Below are 23,232 nucleotides of genomic sequence, written 5' to 3' on the forward strand. Positions count from 1 at the left end.
TTTTTTCTGTTAAAAACAACGGGAGCAGCAAGCCGAGTTACTTGGCCACAACTAGGGAAAGCTTTACAGATAAAACTGCTGACATGGATTTGAGAAATGACTGGTTCCACCCCGCCCCCTCCCAGTATCTACACCCTTGCATTTAAGACACAAGCAAAAAAAATTCAGAGCGCAGGACTCTGTGACTGACCAAGAAAGAAAAGGCACAATGAGACCTGCCATAGCTCAACCCGGACACGAAACAGATTTGGGGGAGGAAAAAGTAGCAGCCAACGGATGTGGTGGTTAAGTGGTGTGATTTACTACTAGAGCAAGTCACCAGACGATCTAACAAAATCCCTGCTCCTCTTGGGGTCTTGAGAGGAAGATTTGAGGACTGTGCATATGTTCAGTCCCAGACAGCTGCATTAAGCCTTATTATCACTGCTAGCATTTACAGCTAGCAACATACCTGCTCACAGTATGACAACCTAATCTTTTAGCTGTAAAAGCTGAGAATAAATGAGAACTGTTTCCACTTATTTAATTTGGCAATTTCTGAAAATATCAGTCTTGACATCTCAAACTCAGAACAAAGCAAAAATAAAGACTATTGAAATATCACTAGCCATGCTGTTTCTAAATTAATTCTGCAGATATCCAAGAAATATAATTCTACTGATTAAAACAAAAGGAGTCAAAGAAAAATCTTTAACCACATGAAGAAGCAAAAAAAGGGAAATCCAACTACATTTATGCACAACCTCTGCATTGGCAACCCTGTACATTTCCTACACACATCTGGAGGATGTGGGGTAATCCACATTATTGCAGAGCGATGCCAAGAACTAGTGTCAATGATAACCAGATACCTTCACCTTTCCAGGTTGCAGATTTCTTATTTCCAAGCTAGGCTTTGCCTGCCAAATTGTGTCCTGGAAAAATATAGCCAGGACCATCATCCCGCTATTCTTCATTCATCCAAAAGCTGCCAAAAACTCCTAGGCTGACTCAGATTAGAGGAGATGGGTTTTCTCAGGGCCTGAAAAGAGATGATTTGTGTGCTTTGAAACAAAAAGATTTGGCTGTGGCTACAAATGGGAACCCCTATCTGAAAGAATAAAAGCAGACTTGCAATTTGAGCTCTATGGCAGTTTGTGCTCTTGTACTTCACCGGGAATCAGACACTGCGCTGCCCTGTAGAAGAAGGAAATACAACCTCATGCTGTCACTGAGTGAGCCAAGCAAGCCGTCTAACAAACTTGCTCCTCTCCCACCTTAATTTTGTTTACAGACAAAAACAGAGCTGCCACCACCAGACTGTCAGAAACTTAACTCAAGCCACAGTAATGTGCTTAGGAAAAGCATTTAGCACACTTGGTGTGTTCAATACATGTCTGGCAAATAGATTCTGTCAAGTCTCTTGCTTATATGGGACATCATACTTTATATTGCACCCAGTTACACCCCTGCCGAAACAACCACAGCCTTTGCAGAACACCTTCAGATCCATAGACAGCCCCGAACTTTCCTGCAAATCATTTACAAAGATTCCCCTCAGGATTCAAAATGCTATTTCTCCCCTTCCACTCCCATCATGTGAGAGATGTTAATATAACTTCTGAATTAAATATATGAGATGCATGCAGATTTCCAGAAACAATTCCTATTAGAACTACCACTGTGCACAGGAATCAGTTCTCAGGAGCTGCTGGCAACTTCTGTGGCAAAACAAAAACGTTTCTAAAAAGTCTTCTTCATCTCCAACAGCTAAATCCCATCTGAAAATACATCTGGGATGCAGAAACAGTAACAGAAAATCCAATTAGATAACAGAAAGATCTAAAGAAGCTATAAGCCGAGATGGGGAAAAACAAAACCCAAAACCCAGTAGTAGTCTGCTCTTTGCCATCACCTTATGTGGGTTGCTACAAAATAAAACAAAAAGCCTAAGCCTGCAAGAGAAAGATTCAGCTCCTCCATACTTCCAGCAACTTCAAAAGCTCCAACTGCAAATTCAGATCCTAAGGCTACTTAGCCACTTCTCTAAACACAGCTACAGTCTGTATTTTTAAATCAGGAGTCCCTAATATAGCTCAAGACTTATCAATTGCTGAGCTCAGCAAAATTATTGTCCTACTAGTAAAATGGCAATAATGGCCTTTGGACTACATGTTTCATGCCAGCAGTGAGTATCACCTATATTGGACAAGCAGAGAGTGCAGCCACAGGGAGAAAGCTTGCAGAAGGGCTGGGTATTGCTAATGGAAAACCACAAGGAGCTTTTCCTTCTTCTCACAGCTCTTTATCTACCGCCTCATGCAATGCCTATACCTGCATTAATGACACTTGCCTGAGCTGTGCATGAAAACAGCTCTGGCTACTCCTGCAAGTCCTGGCCCACATACATCTAAACCAAGCACCATGGTGTAGAGGAGGGGAAAAGGCATCCAGACGTAATGAAGCAGCCAAGAAAGAGCATCTCTTATTCCCGTCTCACTGAATGCACCACATAGTAGCACACAAACTAGCACTCAGAACATAGGGAGAAAGAAGAAGATTTGGGGTAAATTTTTGTTACCACCACTCTTAGCTAAGACAGCAAAGACCCTGAACTTGGTTTTCTGCCTCTGATTTGGAGCATCCTCCGCCAGCGTTCATGCTGAATGCTAACAGCACTGTGGTGTTTGTCTGAACCATTATTACGCATCACTTATTACAGTAGGCTGGAGAGCTGTTCACAGAGCTGGAAGCAAAGACAGCTAGATAGTGTACCTAGAAAAAGCTTCAAGTAGTATTACGGGGCTTTTTTTGTTTCTTTTTAAATCACCTGGTTGCACCCAACTGTTCCGAGTTGAAACTGCTTCAGTATCTTTTCCTACAAGAGCCACTATAGCTTATAGGACCGAAGCTTTCTAAGCCAAGTCCAAGAGCTTGAACAAGGCAGAAGCATTTTCCAAGCCAAGAGGAGATCCTTTCCCCTTGGCATCTCTCTGCAAAGCAAGCCACAAGCTACCGAGCAGCTCATGCCCACGTTCTCGGCATTACCTTGAGAGGAAGAGGTATACCAAGGGCACAAAAGGAGCCACAACCCTCAAATCTCTCCAGAGCAGGACGCCAGCCAGTAAAGCCATCTCCCCCAGGGGCTGCAGGGGTGGGAAGGACATATAAAACATGCCTCAGCTCTAAGTAAATATTTTACTTCTCAGATTCACGCTGCTTACTTAATCAATCCCCATCATTACTTCAGAGGCCCTACTCAGACACTAAAATTGATTCCCTATGATCTCATCTACACAAAATAAGGATTTTCCAAGTATCTCCATCAGATCCTGACTCCAGGTCAGCTTGCTTAATGCTGGAAAAGCTCCAGGTCCTGAGCTTGTGGTGGGCTGGATACAAAACCTGCCCCACAACTGAGGCTGTGCTGAAAACAAGGCAAAGGGAAGGCAGGTTCCCACCATTGTTAACGTCAACAGGAGCAACAAGAATTGTCTGAAAGAATTTCCTACTGCAGACAAGGCACAGAGGTGAACAAAGGAAATGAAGAGTTCACCAACTAAAATACACTCCTGCATGCACCGCCCAGGCCTGCTTCCCCAGCGCAGACAGCTGAGCCAGGCCAGACCCTAAAAGCCATGCTTTGCAGCTGAAAGCAGGCAAGGAAGCCAAAACCCACGCCCTGGCCATCTCAGCAGTCCCCCGCAGTGACACCCAAGCCCACAACATCATCACATTCACTGGAAGGAGAGTCTGCAGCCCCGTGATGCTCGTCGGCAGATACCCAACAGCAGGGACAGCTCACCCTTGCAGTTAGCTTGGAAAGTGACAAGCTACAAAGTAGCCATGGCACTGCTGACCTGTGCCTGGAGCATGACAATCCTCTCCCTACCCTAGGGTCCAATCCCTGAGCCACCTCGTCCCCCAGCCTCTCAGTCTCAGCTCTCCACCGGCAATAGCTCTTCTCCCACCCAGTTGCACCTTTGTCGTGAAGACAACCAGATACTCAGCTGGCAGGAGCACAGAAACACCCACAAGGTTGAGACAAGGGCACACCACCTTTCTCAGTGCTCATCTCGTTGTCTAAAACCAGCGGTCATGGTGGCCCTGCTCTACCCACCAAACACACATGGATGTGGCTTTCCAAAGACACTGCCCCACCGCTCCTGCTGACCCCAGACCTGCCGCTCAGAGAAAGACAGAGCCCGTAGAGCCTTCAGCTCCATTAGCCCCGCTCTACCTTCTTGTGTCTCTCTTCCATTCCATCCCCTCCATGGAAACTGGCAGTCTCTCATTATCAAGTATTTTTAAAACAGATGGAACAATACATTGTGCTGTATTAATATCTCAGATAATGTTTTCCATGGTTCCCATGTAAAATTTGTATTGCAGTTTCATTTTCCATCACTTTGTTTGACTTGAAGAGGAGTATACATTAGTGTATACATATGAGTAAACTTTGCTGCTTTAACTAGACCAAGCTATGATTCTCTAAACATTTAGGATAAACAAATAAAGAGAAGGTAGGAGGCCAGAGCCCTTTTCCATGCTCTGAACTACTGAGAAACCATCCAGCACTGGTCAAGATGCTAGGAATTAACCCAGGAGGAAGGGGGTCCCCTATCTAGCACATCTCAACAGTTTCCAGACGACAAGTGGCTTATCTCACACTGAGCCCAGATGACCATTTGCATCCTTCCACCCTGATGTATATTTAAGCGTATGCATGGCTTTCATCAGCTGAGAGGTCCCATGGCAGCTCCCAGCACCAATCCTGCCAAAACTTTGCTTATGCATGCCTTTATATTTACATAGAGAGATCAGTCTCTATTAAGTCAAATGAAATTACAGGCAGAGCATTACACATGTGCCTTCACATCTGTGGGACCAGATGAAAATGAAAGCCGCCCATCCCACCAAAACACGCCCTGCTCAGCTACAATTAAACACAGACACTTCAGAGCAGTTCACTGAAGTCTTTTATGCATGCTTTTACAATTAACATAATGTCATATCCTGCCAGGACGCAAAAGGTTGTGACTCAGGAATGTTATCATAGTTTTAAGTCAAACTGACTTGGTTTTTGTTTCATCCCTTTTCTTTCCCCCCTTTCTTTAATTCTACCCCCATGCTCTCTCCGACAAGACACACATGACTCAGAGCCCTTATAAAATCTGATTATGTTGAACGCTAATAAGAAAACGTTCATCAGCCTTGCTCTTCCATACAATTGACTATTTCTTCAAACTCCCTACCACCCCCCAGCAACACAACAGCAGCATGCAAAGCGGCAGCAGAGAGGATTAGATAAGAAGGTATACAAGACATTACACCCCCCAACATCTACTGAACACCAGCCCACCATCCTTTCTTCTCTTATCATCCCAAGATAAGACAGCTCTCTTCTCCAAGAAGCAGCAGTTCTGGAGGATGAACAGTCTGCCCCCCAGCTGCTTATGAGGAAGCTGAGTGCCCTCATCCTTCCCTCTCCCACACACACGCTTCTCACGCTGAAGGATGCTTTATTCTGCAGTCGGTCCCACTGAACCGGACTCAGTGGCACACAGATATGAATTCAGTTTAACTACTGCAAAACCCTCTGTGGATGCTGTTTTTAAACTGCTCCTGGACTTCAATTAACCAAAAATGTGAGAGCCTGAGTAGTGGCATCACTTTAATATAATGACAGAAAAATGAAGCAAACACACACACACGAACAAACGGCAATCACATCTTGTAATAAGCCATGTTCCTGAACCTATTCATGTTGCAAGGTTGCTACTCTACACAAAGCAAAACCGTGCTGCTTGGTGATACTCTTCAGCTTGCCCTAAAAACCAGCTGAAGTAGCTGTTTCAATGCATCTTCTTACAATGAAAGACAAGCTTACATTTCCAAGCATGCTTTAGACCTTAAGATCAAGGCATCATTTCAGAAGCAGCTTTACAAACAGCTGGTATAATTTATAGGTATTCTGTTAACAAACATCAGCTCTTATTTTTCTTATTAGCATAATTTCGCCACCTCCAGTAACACCATTAACTCCATCTTCATACATTTGCTTTGCCACATCAGAGGAACCATATAGCCCCCGCAGATCCATAAGCACCTAAAATACTAAAAGAAGTTGTCTCATCCTGGTGACATCTTGAACACAGACTATTTTCTTATTACGAAAAGGAGCCGCATTCAAGTCCTCCACTCATGGGCAACATCTGTTCTACTCACAAGCACTGAAAAAGTTACCGGGAAGCCGGTCAAGTCTCCCTCCCTCCCCCGGCCGATCATGCACAAAAGTGCATTCAATTTGGTCATGGTGGTGTTTCATTCACGTTTCTGCAAGCTGGATGCAAGAGAGACTTTTTTTTTTTTTTTTTTGGGGGGGGGGGGGGGGAGGAGGGAATAGCATCTGTTAGTTTTTGTGGTTTGGTTTTGCTTTTTTCCTTTCTCTCTGTAAAGGGGAAATCTTTTGTCTTTCTCAACATGGATGTAAAAAAACTCCCGGCCACCACATCCCCCGAAAAAATGGTCACGCTGGAAGATGCAAAACATGCGTGCCCCTAGGAAGACTTTCACGGCGGGGTTTCCATGACTGTTGCTCGCCGCAGCCGAACGCCCAAAGGCTCTCCCCAGGGGCTGCGGGCACTTCCCCGCCCGCCCGGCTGCCCACCCTGTACGAGGCACAGCCTTTCCCACTCCCCAGTTTTCCCATCCACGGGAATCGGCGGGGCAGAAACACGCACGGCAAGCCACCAAACGCGGCCCCAGCCCCGGCGGGAGCAGCCCGGGGACCACTCCCGGTGTCTGCCCGCTACCCCGTGCGGCTCAAAGCAAAGGGCTCCGGGAGGAGCTGCCCGCCGCCGGGCCCGGCCCCGCTGCAACAAAGAGCCGCGGCCCCCAAACCGGGGCGAAAAAGTTTCGCGCGGGCCCCCCCGGGAACGGGCATAGGCGGCGGCGCCCCGGCACGCCGCACCGGCCAGCCCGCCGTCCCCTCCGGCATCGCACCCGCGCAACTCCCCGCATTACACCCCGGGCACCGCACCCCTACAATCCCCAGCATGGCATCCCCGGCACTGCACCCCTACAACCCCCGGCACCGCGCGCCGCCGTACTCGGGCAATTCACCCCCAGCACCGCGCCCCTGGCACCGCATTGCGCCCCTCCGTCCTCCGGTACGACGGCCCCCGCCGTCGCTCCCCGCCGCCGCACCCACCGCCGGTCTGCCCACGGCCACGGCCATCGCGGTGCAGTTCGCTGCGCTCCCCGGCCCGCCGCCGCCGCCTCTGCGCTGGCTGCTAGGGCTGCAACATGGCCACCCGGCGGGGAGGGCCCATGCGCAATGCAAAGGGGCCGGGCGGCGAGGCGGGACCCCCCCAGCCCTCCCCCGGCGCCGCCCCGGCCGGCTGCAGCCCCGCGACCGCCCGGGGAACCCCGAAAGCGCGCTGGAGCCGCGGGGGGCTGCGGTCAATCCCCAGCGGTAATTGCAATTAATCCCTCTTTTTGAGAGCCCTCCCGGGAGGGGCCGCGCTGCTCTGCCCCACAGCCTGGCTCGGCTCCCCCAAGCCCAGCCGGTCGTACCCGTCTCCTTTACCCGAAAGGGTCACTCGCTCCGACTCCGGCAGCCCCACAGTAATGGGGGGACAGCTGAAAGCAAAGAGACGGCCAAGCAAGTGATTGGCAAGGTCCACCTACCACCAGTTTGGTTAAGAAGGAGGATGAGGATCTCTAACAGGGAGTCAGACAGGAGCTCCCACAGCTGGAGCCCCTAATGCCCTCGCATAACGATGCGGGGACCTCATTCCTCTTGTTTCTCTGAGCTTTCCCCTCCTGCCAAACACCCCCATACTCCATTTTTAAACAAACTGGGCATACCAAATTATAGCCATGGTGGCCAGTTGCTCTCCTGCTCTGGTAAGCGATTCCCAAGGATGAAGTGAAGCACAGATAGCTCCTTGTTGCTCCAACTGGCAAACTGCTTAACATCCTGATGCAACGCACGATACCCTTTTACCTGCAAAGGTGGAAGTCTTATGACTAAATATGTCTGCTCACAAGTCTTGGAACCAAGGCAGCCATGAAAGAAGGGCCCTGCTGGGTCAGACCCTGCAGTGTTTTACAAGGCATAAAACCCCAAAAGACTACAAAATACAGGGACCCGATTCACCACACACATGAAACACATATTAAGTTACAGACATATCAAAGCTATCCCCTTATGTGGACATCCATAGAATCAAAACAAATAAGCCAAAAGGATAAAAGCTGAGAATACCTCCTAGAGGCAAACAGCCCAGGGTAGTAAGTAAGTAGACCTCAGAAGTACACTTACCATCTGAACACACTTCAACTCAGAGCCTTTATTTTTTCATTCCAAAAGCCATTTTTATACTGCTATGAAGAAACAGGCAGCTGTTTGTAGAGGGCTACAAAATCCAGTTACTTCTTTCCTGTAGCTCTTTTTATCATGTTTTGAAGAAATCAGGAGTTGGTATTTGAGAATAGGGCCTGTTCCTGCAGCGCCCAGACTGAAGGGGAACCTAAGAAAGCACATGACCACTATGTAGCTTTCACCTGGAGCTGGGGAGCCGCTCCTGGGGCAGCAGCCCTTAACTGGGCACAGGTGCAGCCATCATTAGCAAAGCTGCTAAAAGCAATCATGGGGTTTCTACCAGTAAAATTTTGCAAGCATAGTTGACACAGTGGTTTTATTACACTAATGCGTTAGGCGTTACTGCTAATATCCTAAGGAGGCTGCTATATTAGACTTGTGTTCTTGCTCTTGTAGCAAATTCCTCCTGCATGCATGGCTCCAGATGAGGAGGTGCTGAGCGCGCCTGTACTGGGAAATGTGCTCAGACCAGTGCAACCTCTAGTGGAAACCTGACGATGATCATATCTAAGGAGTTACCTTCATTGCACCTGTGGGTGAGGCAGACATAGCTTCCCCTTCTCTGAATTAGAGGCACACATGATACTCCTGCATCAGCATAATTTAACTAATATAAAGATCACCTGCATTTGCAAAACCCTAACGTGACTCACCGAGTCCTTCCTTGGTCCAAAGCTGGGAGAGCCACGGCTGTTTTCTCTGTGATACTCATACATACAGACCTTCCTGGGTATGGCTGTTCATGCTGAAAGAGTAGGCAAAAAAAAACAAAACACATCAAGACAAAGAAATGTTTGGCAATCTTTCTAGATCTCAGCTAGCGTAGTTCCTTGCATTCCTGCTGTTCAGTGGGAAGAAGCAGACCCCTTGCTCCTGAAAGTTTCATAACTGCTGCTAACAAATCAGTACCCATGCAAAGGGAATTGCCAGGCCCTCGTTCTAGAGACCCTGCAGGAACCGTTTCCATTTTTCCAAAGCTGTTTTGCATCATTTTGCAGATGTGGCACGTCAATGCTTTAATAACCTTTTGTGTCAGCTGAGGGGCAATTTGTCAGATTACATGGAATGAGAAACTACACAAGTAGACACAGAACTTGGGTTAACTTACCTCCTGTTTAAAAACAAACACAGGTATATAGCTCCCTAAAGGCAACATATTCTTGCACAACAATAGGAACCTACAAGACTAAGTCTTGGGCTTATTTTTTTTTTAACGTTGAAGTAACGCTTGATGCTGCCTCCATTTTGTGATTAGCACTACTCACAATTTACTCAAATTTCACCCAAAGAATCAAGAGACCTGTTGTGTCCAGAACTCCCCAAAAGGGCGAGACAGGGGTATATTCAGCCATTCTGAAGACTCCTACCCACAGCAAAAGCAAACAATTTGCAGACAGGGTAAATCATTAGAGCATAAGGGAAAACGAGAGTCTCTTTAAACCTCTTAGCATGAAGCAGGCAAAGAAGCAACTCCAGGTAACAGGGCTGCACTTCTCCTTGCCTGCACACAGCATTATACCCCCTTAATCCCAAAATGTGATTTGCAGCTCAGGCTGTAAGGGAGGAGATGCGTGCCAGTGTTTGCTCTGCCTCTGAATCAATGTTAGCTGCTCTTTCAGCAGTTTTGTATGTGCCTACAAAAAGTATCAATAGACAGTCATAACCAAATGGGTTACAATCAACTGCTGTATTGTTGTCCATCACCTGAGCTATCCCATAAGCAACATGCTCCCAGCCAGTAGTGACTGTCGAGTGAGATGTGTTAGTTTAACCCATTTCACTAGAACAAGCTCAGTGAGGCTTTTCCAAGCTCAGCAATGCAAAACCATCAGCATTCAGTGCTGGCCTCAGTCCTGCAGGTGCTTCAGGCAACACTTAATGTTACCTGAATGTGTTTCACTAACTTCAAGAAATAAGCTTACAGGATGAGAGCTGACATTTCTCAGGAGAAAAACCTCTATTTTTTTAGTCAAAGCTAATGTTACAGTGAGCAAGATAATAGCTCCAAGGGTGTTTAAATTAAAATAAGGTATCATGGAAAGCCTCCTGCTTATGCCTTAGTCCATTAAACCAAAATAACACATTCGTAGTAGTGTTGTCATTTGCCACTGTTATTTACTTGGATTTTTTATCTTCACAATCTACTCTCCTCTCTTATTTGTGATCACAATTATATCATTATGCTCCATTCATTTCATCTAACCACTTCCACTGAGAGTGTGCTGCTATCAAACACAGTTGTGATTGCAATTCAGGGCTCATCAGAAGAAGAGGGAGAAAGGTATTTATGCCTTGAAGAACTGTACCAAAAGCACGTGCAAAATGATAAAATATTAATATGACCTTTATTCTCTTCCCAGCATCTGCACCCTACTCAGATGAACATCACTGATGGGATGTAGCTGCACTCTCCTACGATATACACCACAGGGAAAGCTGAAAGTAAGATGCGGCAGAGCATGCAGTGTAGTTTCCCTTGCTGTGCCAGCCAAGCAACCCAAATCTTGCACAGTGGAAGACTTTTCTGATACATTGCCTAAACTGTAACTTCTTACGTAGAAACTTGAAAGTTTCTCTTAGGGCTGCTCCCTCTACTCCAGAAGTTACAGTCTAGCAGTCCTGCAGCTCCACAGGGCAATTTACACTGCAAAGTAGCATGATAAGGTACTTTGGCAGAAACTAATGGTTCAAGAGTCAGAAACCCAAAAAGCACAGGCCTGTGTAGCTTGCTTACTTGAGAGCAATGCTGCCACACACATCCACTCTTGCATCTGTTTGCAAGGTCTGAACCTTAAAAGTTACCCTGAGGTTTTGGTTACCAGAAGTCACCAGCCTGTACACACCATCTATTGCAATCTCTGCCTGGGGTTTGTGAAGGTTGCATATGCTTCTGGGTTTGCAGCAGGCTGGAGGACATTTCAGCTGCCTAGATGACAGGCAGCTAAAAATATTTATGGATAGCCAGGAGCCTGCAGTAGAGATGATTTCTGGAGCATGACTTGGGCCTGATCCAGACCTCTTCAATGCCAGTGAGCCTATATTGACCTCAGTCCCTCCATGCCTTTGTTCCCTGACTGTAAGACAGAAAAAAGAGCACACCTTCTCTCCCACGCTTTCCACCCAGTATTTGCTCCCCAAACTCCTTGGGGCAGGGTCGTCATTTGTTTAGTGCATACAGGGCACATAGACCACTGGGGCACTGATCTTACCCATCCCTCTCAGCTGTAATGTACACACTCCGGATAATAGCATTAAAAATACAGAACAACATTAGATTGCCACTCCAGTACAATGTATGTCCTACCTACCACAGCCACACAATCAAAACAGAGATGATATGAGATATAATTTGACTTCAGGCACTCTTGGTATTTGTGTGTGGTTGTCGTACACGGGTACAATCCCACACACTTGTAATAACAGCTACCCTGAACCACATCACATTCGTGTATCTTTATTGGCTAAATCACAGAATCACAGAGCAGCTCATGTTGGAAGGCACCTCTGGAGATGATCTGGTCAGTTTTTTGTCAGGTTCTCACACACACAGAGTAAGATTGCATCCAGTGAAGCTTCGAATGTCCATGAGGCATGTCCACGGTCATTGTCCATTACCAGAACGTCTCCAGGCAACCCGCTCCAGTATTTGAACACTCTCACTGTAAAAGAGTTTTTCCTAACACGCAAAAGGAATTTCTTGCATTTCGCTACAAGGCGATTTGCCCATCGCCTCCTATCTGTTCACTGACATAATGACAGATAAAGTGCTCTTTCTTCTCGCCGTACGCCAGCAAATTAGCCTCCCGCTTCTCGGAGCACGAGCAAGGCTCCTTCAGCCCCTCTGCCCTGCTTCCCTCCTTCACCGCCGCCGTTTGTCACCGCTGTCACCCCAGCCGCGCAACCCCACGGGCCGCCACCCCGGGCAAAGGCAACCGGGGGGTGGTGGCCCGGCTGCGAAGGAGGAGGAGGAGGCGGAGAGGACCGGCGAGGCGGGAGGCGGGTTTCCCTTGATGCAGCGCCGCGCACCTGGGTGCAGCTCCGAGCACCGACGCACAGCACCGATCACCGAGGCGGAGTACCGAGAGCCGGCAAGCGCGGAGCATGGCGCGGGAGCTGAGCCAGGAGGCCGTGCTGGACTTCCTCTGGGCGGCCGGGGGGCGAGCCCCCAACACGGCGCTGCTCCGCCACTTCCAGAGCTTCCTCCGCGACCCGGCGCTGACGGAGCAGCAGCGGCGGGAGCGCCGCGAATACTTCAAGAGCCTCGTCAATTCTCTGGCCACCGTCCACCCCGGCGCCACCCCCGGCGCTTCCAAGGACATCGTCCTCCGACGCAGGTACCGCGACCTCCTCGATGAGGAGCTGCCGCCGCCGCCGCCGGAGGAACAGCAGGAGGAGGAAGAGAAGGAGCCACAGCCGCCGCCCCGACGGGACCCCGACCGGCGGCGCGGCCCCCCAGGGAAACCGGACGAGAAGGGGCAGCTCGGCGGGTGTCAGCCCCCGGGGGTCGCCGTCGTCGGGGGCTGCGCCGCCCGGGGCCGCGGTGGCCCCTGCTGCGAGTGCCGCCGGGCGCGCCGCGCTGCCGCCGCTCCCCCGTCGGGCCCCGGGGCGCCGCCGCCCCGCGCCGGGCCGCCCCGCTCCCCGCCGCCGCCCCCCGCGCAGCCGCCCCCGTACCGGACCCGGCCGCTGGGCGCCTGGACGCCTCACCCCCACGGGCCACCCCGCTCCCAACCCCCGGCGCTGCCGTCGGGTCCTGGGGAGCTGACCCCCGCTGGGCCGCCGGTGGCTCCCGCTGCACCGCCCCCTTACCAGACCCTGCAGCCGCCCGCTGCCAGGCCGGCCCGGTCCCGGTCCCCACCGCTGCCGCCGGGGCCCGGCGGGCTGCCTCCCACTGGGTCAGCCCCTTTCGGGATCCTGCCACCACAACGCCCTAGAGGTCCACCCCCAGCCCAGTCCCTGACACTGCCATCGGGCCCCGGGGTGCTGCCCCACGACAGGCTGCCGCAGCCCCGGTCTCCACTACAGCCCTGCACCAGGATGCCCCCACTGAAGGCCCCACCACCTTCAGCAGGTCCAGCGGGGCTCCACCCCACAGGACCATCCCAGTCCCCACTGCTGTCATCGGGTCCCAGGGTGCTGTCCCCCACCGAGCTGCCTCTATCCCGGTCGCCACAGCCACCCCTCGCCGAGCCACCCCCAGCCCGGTCCTTGCCGTTGCTGTCCGCCCCTGGGGTGCTGCCCGTGTCCCGGTCCCTGCAGGCTCTACCCACCAGCCGCTCCCCCTCCCCACCGCTTTCACCGGGCCCAGGTGTGCTGCCCTCCACCAGACTGCCCCCATCACAGTCCAGGTCCCTGCAACAACTCCCTACCAGGCCATCCCCATCCCTGCCGAGGGGATCCAGGGTGCTGAACCCAAACGGACCAACCCAATCTCAAGCCCCACTGCTGCGCCTATACCAAACCCTGCTACTGCCATCAAGTCCTGGAGCGCTGCCCCCCACTGGGCCACCCCCAACCCAATCCCCACCACAGTCCCCCACCCGGCCACCCCCATCCTGGTCCCTGCAGCCACACCCTGCCAGGCCACCCCCAACCCAATCCCCACCACAGTCCCCCACCCGGCCACCCCCATCCCGGTCCCTGCAGCCACACCCTGCCAGGCCACCCCCATCCCAATCCCCACCACAGTCCTCCACCCGGCCACCCCCATCCCAGTCCTTGCTGCCAGCACAGTGCCCCACAGGGCTCCAGGCCCCAGAGAGCAGCCCCTCAGCACCGCTGCCTGTCTTCAGGAGCATCAGGTGCCAGCTTGCTTTGCAGGAGGTGCAGGGCATCACCTCTTTGCTGCCCGATGACTGTGGACGGCAGCCTCGCACAATGTCCACCAAGAGCTGCTCTAGGAATGTCACAAGCCGGGGGCTGTCGGTGCCACTGGGGCAGCGGGAGCACGCCTGGCTAGTGGCAGTGTCAGCGGGGTGCTGGGCTCAGGTGCGGGCACTGTTCCTGGAAGAGCCGGAGCTGGCCCTGCAGCGGGACTTCATGTCAGGCTTCACAGTCCTTCACTGGCTGGCCAAGCACGGTGATGGGCCAGGCCTGCAGGAGCTGGCAGCAGCGGCGCGGCAGGCTGGGCTGGCCCTGGATGTGGATGCCCGCTCGGGCTGTGGGTACACTCCGCTGCACCTGGCTGCCATACACGGCCACCAGCTTGTCATCAGGGTGCTGGTGCTGCAGCTGGGGTGCCAGGTCCAGGTGCGGGACAGCAGCGGGCGGCGGCCCTGGGAGTATCTGGGCAGCTCCACCTCAGGGGAGATCTGGCAGCTCCTGGAGGCACCCCGAGGCACGATCATGTTCCCCACCAAGCCCTTGGCCCGCAGCGTGTCCTCTGTCAGCAAGGTCTCGCTGTCTGCTGGCAGGGCAGCACTGCCTGCCTGCCTCAGGCCACAACACGGCCATGGGGCAGCATCCCACCGAACCAGCAGCGAGAGTGACTGAGACACAGCTCCCTGGCATCCCCTGCCAGTGGAGATGGGACCTTCGTGGCCATCCCGCAAGAGGAAGCCAAGCAGACAGAAAAAAGCTGTGAAACAGATTGAACCTATTGAAGAATGTACTTTTAAATTAATCCAATGAACTGTTGTTTGAACCTCTCTGCCATCCCTCCCATTTCTTGCTTTTTTACCAGTGAGGATGCAACAACTCTGCTGGAAGCACATCTGAACCCTTGGTAGGCAAGTCCTGCACACTCCACAGGCCAGGCACCAGCTGCTGGGTGCAGCCACAATCACCAGCATTAGCGGGACCATGGTTTTGGGGTCTCAAACTCCGGTGTGAAGCTCACAGCCTGGCCCCAACCAGGGTGGAGCGCTTGCTTTTGCTTGCAGCGACAGATTGCTGTTGGTCCTGGGGTTTGCAAAACACTTGTTTACACTGCCTAAATTCTGGGTAGTAGCTAAAACAGCATCCCTTTTTAATCCCAGCAGATTAAGGATGAGTCCCCTGTTGAAAAATGCAGCTGATCAAGGTCCAGCCTTCCAGCAAGTCCTCAGAGAGCGACTAGCTTTGGCAGAGAGCGGCAGCTGGAGAGCCCCAAGTAGGGGAGGGTGTAACACACCCACTCCATTTCTCAGCCTGTCTTGCCCACCAGCCTGTGCAGAAAGGAATGCAGGGCAGCACTGCAGCCCTGCTCCTCCCCACGACTGCCCCAGGCTGCCCGGCAGCACCGATACTGCCCCCACCATCCTGCACCTCCAGTCCCTTTCCTTACACCACAGCACTAGGAAGTTGTACCCACGTTGTGGCTAGAGCTCCATTCCCATGGCTGAGGCTGGAAAGAGTTACTGTAGGAATCTGAGTTGGGCAGAAAAGGACCTGCACCACAACACAGGTCCCCAGCTTGTAGGGGGAAGGCAGTTTTATAACCAGAGCTGCATTTCCCCAGAGACCCCAGCCCCAAATTGCCTCTCAGGTGTTTATGTGATGGGAGTGGGTGGGATTGGGGGCCAGGCGCGGGGAAGAGATGTCCAGTGCAGTCATTCCTGAGAGTTTGCAAATAACAAGCTGCCTTTAGGAATCCCACTGGATTACATGGCTCCTATAATGTCCTCAGCTCTCTGGTTTAGCATAAATGAGCTTCTATACAGTCAAAAAATGCAATAGGTTAATTTTACACCTAATCTGTCTCTCCTATAGATCCTTTATGAAAGCAGGAAGAGAGCTGAGATACATGGGAGGGGGGTACATCACTGCCTGGTTGATGCTCCTGCTGCTGGGTGATTCCAGACATAGGACCAGTGGGTGTCAGTGCTGCTGGCTCTGCTTCAGTAGGATGCTTTGGGGCAGACCAGTACAGTAGGTGGGACTACTCATGTATTTGAGGCATGTGCCTAAATGCCTGCAGTTTCGGGGAGGAACGGGAATCAGGGCAGCAGAACCTGACCCTTGCATAACACACATGCTGGGGAATGCCTCGAGTCCTTGCTTAAGCACTAATTGAGGTCTCCACTTTGCTTGGGGTTTATTTGAGGGAGGAATTCTTTCCTGAGGAAGGGAAGCTACTCTGCCTGACTCTGTGATCACAAAAGGTTGTGGCCTTTTCCCAGCCTGGTTTTCTCCTTTTACAGGGGAAAGAGCTCAGTAAACTAAGGCAGCGTTCTGTGAATGATCATTCCCCTCTGAGAAGACAACACAAGCTTGAACTTGTAAGAAACTCAACTCTGATGTGGCCTCTGAGACACTGGCATGGACACCTGGAGAGCCCTCCAGGACCGCCCCACAGCAGGAGAAATCCTGTGTATCTCCCTTCCTCTTAGATCCAGCTAGGGGTTATAGCCTAGATCACGACCAACATGCAAAGTGGCTGTTGCCTGGTAAAATGCTGAAGCCTTTTCCACCACATTCAGAGCCATGACCACAATTCACATCATGCACCAGGCTCCCTCGGGAAAGCGCTTGCTAAAGCCTTCCATGAGTCTTGGCTAGCTGCTCTTAAAAGCAACCTGTTGACAGGGGGTAAGAGGGGTGCCACCAGAGCCTTCACGTACAGAGAGCTTCAGGGAAAAAACCCCAGGGAAGAAACCCCGAATGAAAGAAGTTTGTGAGCTGATTGAAGCTGTCTGGTGGGGAGCATACTTTTACCCCACAGCCATCTACGGCTTCCAAAGAATAAAGTTTTCCCCTTACTATCTCCAGCGTGGCTGAGACAAAGACTGAGGACAGCGCTACATTGGGAGTCTCATTTTACAGCCTTTCCATGACCTTTCCCCATGACGCAAATCGAAGTACCTCTTTTTTTTTTCTGCACACTGTTGCAGACCTTTGTCTGTCATCTTGTTCAGAGCAGTTTTCTCTCCCTAGCAGTATTCAGTTCAGCAGTCTAACAACAAACTGTGAAATCATTTTGTGACCACTGTTTACTCACCTGTTGAGATGACACAGACAAGCTGCTTGCTCCAATCTTTAAATTATAAAGCAATCCTTAGGAAGTCTGAAACTGCAAAAAACCTTTCCCTACTGGATCCATTCACTCTGATTTATCACCTTAGGATTACTTAGGAGTTCTTTGACTGCTAACGTTGGTAATACTGCACAGCTCCTACACCACACTTTTTAAAAGTGGTCATTTACTGCTTGTGAGAATAACCAATCTTTTAACTCACAGAAAGTCTCACCCTCCAGGTTTCCTGCTGGTGAAATAAGCAACAGACAGGGCATAACCCATCTCCAGCCCATTGTGGAAGTCAGGGCCAGATCTTTCATCAGCCGTTCCTGGAGAAATCACACTGCTACCCTGGAGCACCAGGCAGGCAGGGCGATGCAGACATCATAGGTCCAGTCCCCCAGGAATAATCCACCCCTGGATACACACACATGCAGTCTGAGCACTCCTGACCTTCTTGCTCCTTACTCTTCAGCCTGCCTGGCCCCTTCCACATCCGTGCCTGCTGCTGTTTCCTCATTGCAGGTGGACGTGGCTCCATGTCTCACACCCAATCCAGGCATCTGATTTTGCACCACCCTGAAACACAAGACATATCATGGATTAATGCACAGCAGGACTCTGCCCTCTCCTCTCATTGCTTTTGAAAACACACCTCCCAATTGACAGCTGATGATGATAAAGTCCATCCCTCTGCTCTCCAATGCTTATCTCTAACCAACTGCTTTGTACTCTGAAAGCTACGTCCTTCAAAGGAGCAGAGTGTTTTTTCACGCAGTAGCCTTTGCCTATCACATACTGACAAGCCTGCAAACTCTAAGCCTTACAAATGTATGGTAAAGGTAACCCTGAAAGCACAGTACCCCCCTTCTCACCACCTCCCTGCTCCTGGGGCACATGCTTTCACACCCACTCATTAGATTGCACAGCAGAGCTGGATGTTGATCTTGATTCATGCGGCTTCTGTTAAGGTCTCAATTATGTTCCCAAATTGTGGCTCTGATTAGATTCATGCTACAGCCTTTACTAACAGAAGTTGCCCAGGTGAGCTGGCAGTCTGATGCTCAACTATTAATGAAATGTCTTTGTTGGTCACCAACCGTCCCTTACCTATCAGGTCTTTGCCACTTAAGCCAATAGAAAGGATTGTCAAACCACAGCAGTTTGCAACACTAGCACTTAAACTAGCAATCATTTATGCCAAATGGGGTGAACACGGCACAGAAGGGGGAGTGTGTTAATTTGAGTCCAATTTTGTGGCAGATCTATTCTTTGAAGATATGAAACTCCTCCCACCCAAAGATCAAAGCTTCCCATCTGAGAGGAGCTTCCCATCTACAAGCACACCAGATGTACACCAAGCTTCCCAACCTGAGAGCAGCAAGCTGGTCACAAATTGTCGTGTTTCAATTTTCGTTTTTTACAAGCCTCTGGACAAGGACCAAATGCTAGAGCAATAGTGGGATCCCAGCTCAAATCACCCAAAAGGCATTTATGCAATTAAAAATTGTTCTTGGGCGAAGCAGATGAGCAATACAGCAAAACATTGCTAACTTAAGCTAGTGGCCGTGACATCCTTTGTATCACAGCACTTTCTGAAGCAATGAGAAAGAGAACTTGTAGAATAAAAAAACCCACCAAAACACATTGAAGAGTCCATCACACAAATTTTTTTTCTTCTATGACAAATACCATTTGACTTATATAATTTATATAGAACTCCACAGTGAGAAGAATGTCTTGCACACTTTTAACAAGTAATGAGACAACCCCAATTGCTACTAAATCCTGTTAAACCTAAAATTTCTCATGACTACATTTACTGTAAGTAGTACCATATGGCAAGTTAGCAGGGTGGTTTATACAAGAATGAAAAATGCCAATTAACTGTACAATTTTCTCCAGCCTAAGTTTTCCCATTAAAATGAAAATTGTTAGCCCTTCAGGGGAAAAAAATATTGCCTTTGGAAACTGAGTCAATCTGGAAAACACTAAAAGTTGAATTCTCAGTTTATCTAAATTAATATCCCTCATCCCCAACATAAGGCTATTTAAGCAAACAAAACTTGTTTTATTATTAATAAGGAAAAAGAAAAATATTTTTAAATATCTACTTAAACTAATATAACAAAAATATTTAATGATAACATATCAAAGCAAGCTACTGAAACACTTTTTCCTTGGCATATGTAAAAAAAAATAAAAACCGTTAAAACAAACAATAATAGCCCCATCTCAAAAACTTTTAAATGAACCTAAGAGCACTCATCCCTAGCTACACATCCCCAATCAGAGATATAGCCTACACACCTGAACATAATAATGGTTCCTATCCCCTTATATAGCCTCAGTGCTGGGTGAGACCTGCTTAAAAGGAGGCTGGGAAAGCTTTGTTCTTATCACACATAGTGGTTTTCTGCTGAGGTTAGTCTTGTTGCAGTTTATCTGGGGAGCAGCAGGATGGTAAAGTAAGAAGAAAGAAATACTAGGTAATTTTTTGGGTGTTGTTTTGTGTTTGAGGCAGTACAGTTGTGTTAACTTAAAAAAAACCAAACTAACTAAATACTCTACAAACACCTAACAAGGTTTTTATCTTACTTTTAGGGAAAGCTTAAAAAAAATAGATGTGAATGTAGGGAACTTTTAGTGCAAGGTGTTTAATTGTTGAGTTAAAAATACAGTGAAAAGAGGAAGATTTCAAAAGTTAGAAGGGTAGTAAGTAAATGAAGGTATTACAAAGGACAGAAAGCTAAAAGAAAAAAATGTGAGTTTTTCTTAAGAGCTGGTGAGTGGGGAAAGAAGATACAGTTCCTTGTATGACTGAAGGGTTGGTTTTGGCTGACTCTGGGAGAAGTGTTACTGCCTTATGCAGGTGAGCGGTTTGGTGTATGGAGTGCTATGGATAGGAGGCTCTGTGCTGAGGCACCAGTGTGTTAAATGCCTGACCAGGCACAGCGACTTCTAGTGCAATAGCTTGTGTGCAGAGGCACAAATAGGTGGTCTTGTATAGGTTATGATTTTTTTTTTGTTATAGTGGTTAGCTTTAGCTGGTAGAGCAAGCTTGTTACTGGATGGTTTAAGTAAGCTTAAGGCTTAGAATACTTTAAACCTATAATGGATTTTGGTAAAGTCGAGATACTTAAGCTCCGAATGTCCCTTAGGACTTCCCTACTGTACAGCCTGTTCATAAAGTACAAGCAGAACAAAATCTGTGTTTGTGGAATACACCTTTACTCTGATATTAGTTTCCTTAGCTCTGATGGCACTGAAGAAAATGATAAAAATGCTTATGGCAGACTGTCTGGTAAGATTTCTGATGCTTTTGTCTCTGTGGGATAGTGTTCCCTAAGCAGATGTGTTCTAGGTGTTCAAAGGCCACACAAGCTGTTTAAGAAGTTATAGTTTCTGTTGTGAAGGAAACACCCATCAAAACTGCTCACAAGTTCCTCCACGTAGGGATGTCAGTCTGTGGGGACTGGCCTCAGTCTGCATTTCTAATGCTGCCATGGGAAGCAACGACCAAAGCCCTTCAAGATGTCACGGTATCTTCCCCTGTGCTGCTGGGCCTCTGGTAAAATGGTTGGTTGTTTAAGTCTTTCTTTCAGTTTTTCTGAGACACAGCTCTAGACTTGAGGAATTTTCTGATTAATTTGATACCAAAATAGGTGGTTTGTGGCCTTTAATGTAGCCCAGAATATTCTAGCGAAAGTGGGAATGAAAAGAATTTGCATTAGTATGTGTCTTAGGCCTGGAGTCCCATAATAACACCACAGGGGACAAATAGCTTTGCACAGCCAAGCACAGGGCAGGTGTTATCACAGGTTGTCCAAAGTCCGCATGGGAGTTGCATGCTGCTGGTAAATAGAAGAGATTGCTTAGGGGAAATGGGAAGGTCTTGAGCCTTGCTGACAGAGAGCAAGAAAACGCCTCTCAGGCCTTAACGGGGAGTGTTATTGCCACAGCCATGCAGTGCTGTGCTCCCTCCAATAACAAGCACTTCACCCTCCTTATCTCCCTAGTGTTTTTGCGCTGCCTGGTGATGGTATCTAAAGTGAGAGGATTTGGGCTGCTCTCTTATCAGAGGTAAATGAGTGCATGGGGCTACAGCCTTTGTCTAAAGGGATGACAGCAGCCTTGCTGTTTTGGAACCCTGTCCTTGGCCACCAGGAGCCAGCACTTAGTACTGTGGTTTGTCTCCACTCCTGGCCCTGAAACAAACCAGGGAGCTGATAAGGGTGAGGGCAGGGTTTGTCCTCAGAGCCAGGTGGTTTGCAAGCCTGCTAGTGGTGAGGGAGGACAGTAGGGCTCCACAGCAAAAGCCCAAGGGAAAGCAAGTGCTGCTGCTCGCTTGCAGCCTGCAGTGCTTTGGTAGGGGCTATGCAGAGCTTGGGGGAGCAGCAGCCCCTCCCCCGTACCGTCACTGGTTTCCTATTTTGCAGCTTCAGTCTCCCTGTGACTTTACCCAAGGGAAAGCCTGCCTGTCACTGTGGATTGCTTCATATTCCTGACTGGCTATGCCAGTGACTCTGGTTCAGCCCACACATGCATCCATGTACACAGGCTGGGCAACCAAGGTGGGATACTGCCTTGACCCCCAAAACGGTACTACATCCTGTGTCTGAGTGAGGCCCTGTCCCTTCCCCAGTGTCTGTGCCAAGTGGCATCAAGTTACCCCAAAGGCAGAAGACCTTCACTAGGCATGTACTGGATGTCATTAAAGAGAGCAAAGTGCAAATCCATGCAAACATGGGAATGGGATTAACTCTGATATAAGAAAACATGTATAAAGCAGTCCAACTGCATTAAGAAATAATCTTGCTCTTTTCCTTCCTAGACAGCTTCCTGTATTAAAATATTTAATCAGCTGAGTTTCCAGCCTTGTTTGGGAGTCATAACATCAGTGACAAAGAAGGTAAAGCATCTAGCATATTTTTTTGCTGGAGGTTTATAAGCCACAAGCCTATAAACGTGTATTTGTTCTCCCCATCTGAGTCCTGCTCATCACAGTCCATAGGCAAAGGCAAGAATGTACCACAGCACCAGGAGACGCTAGCTTACAGCAAGCGTAAGAAGTTGACAAAAACTATCAGAAATTCCGATATATAAAGCCTCTTTTCTTGAGAGAGAGTATGAGCAACATTGTTCCATAACATATAGTATGTATATGTCAAAACACATCTGCTTCCAGAAAAAGATGAGCCACTGCATGGCACTACAGAAAGTTGTACATATCACTGACTAGATATGGCTTAATTGTTTTGGGGGGAGCAATGAAATGCTCTTGCCAAGGCAGGGCAGCTTCCAGGCAAGTGGCTTTAATAAATACCATCTATGGGAGGTCAGCAAGCCTGGCAGTCTTGCCTCCAGGTTAAGACACACAGATGGGTATAGTCAAGGAAAGCTGCACATTTTTCTTTGCATAAACAATAGAACTGGTTTAGTCATCTGCTGAATGGCATGCTCAGGGGAAATGCAGATCTCTCAGTTCAGGAGTTATTTGCATCTCATTTGGATTTTTTGTTTCTTTGCTTTATAAATACTGAATAGATGATTTAAGCAAACCTCTTGCAACTCCCCTCTCTCCTTGGTTTCTCACTGCTGCCTCACACCAAGCCCAAGGTTGCTGTTCCTCATAGTGCTCACCTGTTGATTTAATGTTGGATGGCTTTTTAGCTGCTGGGTGGTCTGTGTAGGGGATGAGCAGCAGCCAGTCATGGATCCACATGTCCATGCATCAGACATAGCATCTAGAAAGTCCTATTCTTCCTGCCTCTGGCCAAAGGGGAGGGCAGATATAGTGGTACTTCCCTTGGATTTTGATATCTTGCAGACTTTGGCAGGTGTGTGGCTTGTCTGTCCTTGGGCTGAGATTTCCAAAGGTGCTGTGGGGTTATGTGCCGTCAAGCTCTGTCAGACCACTGACTTTCCTCTC

General features: G+C 49.2%; 2 protein-coding genes across 3 annotated transcripts in view; one reads left to right on the forward strand and one right to left on the reverse strand.

Annotated features, from left to right (window-relative positions):
- Window positions 1-7,291, reverse strand: part of SEPTIN11 (septin 11) — a 58,908-nt gene extending 51,617 nt beyond the window's left edge. For both annotated transcript variants that reach the window (XM_074154654.1, XM_074154655.1), the window contains exon 1: window positions 7,193-7,291. In XM_074154654.1, coding sequence (XP_074010755.1) covers window positions 7,193-7,219 — 27 coding nt within the window. In that variant the 5' untranslated portion in view covers window positions 7,220-7,291. The remainder of the gene's footprint in view (window positions 1-7,192) is intronic.
- A 5,178-nt stretch (window positions 7,292-12,469) lies between these two features.
- Window positions 12,470-14,857, forward strand: SOWAHB (sosondowah ankyrin repeat domain family member B). The gene is made up of 2 exons (XM_074155179.1): window positions 12,470-13,790; window positions 13,992-14,857. The coding sequence occupies exons 1-2, from the start codon at window positions 12,470-12,472 to the stop codon at window positions 14,855-14,857; spliced, it is 2,187 nt and encodes a 728-aa protein (XP_074011280.1).
- The last annotated feature ends 8,375 nt before the right edge of the window (window positions 14,858-23,232 follow it).

Source organism: Numenius arquata, chromosome 10, assembly GCF_964106895.1.
Source record: "Numenius arquata chromosome 10, bNumArq3.hap1.1, whole genome shotgun sequence".
In the NCBI taxonomy this organism is placed as follows: domain Eukaryota; kingdom Metazoa; phylum Chordata; class Aves; order Charadriiformes; family Scolopacidae; genus Numenius; species Numenius arquata.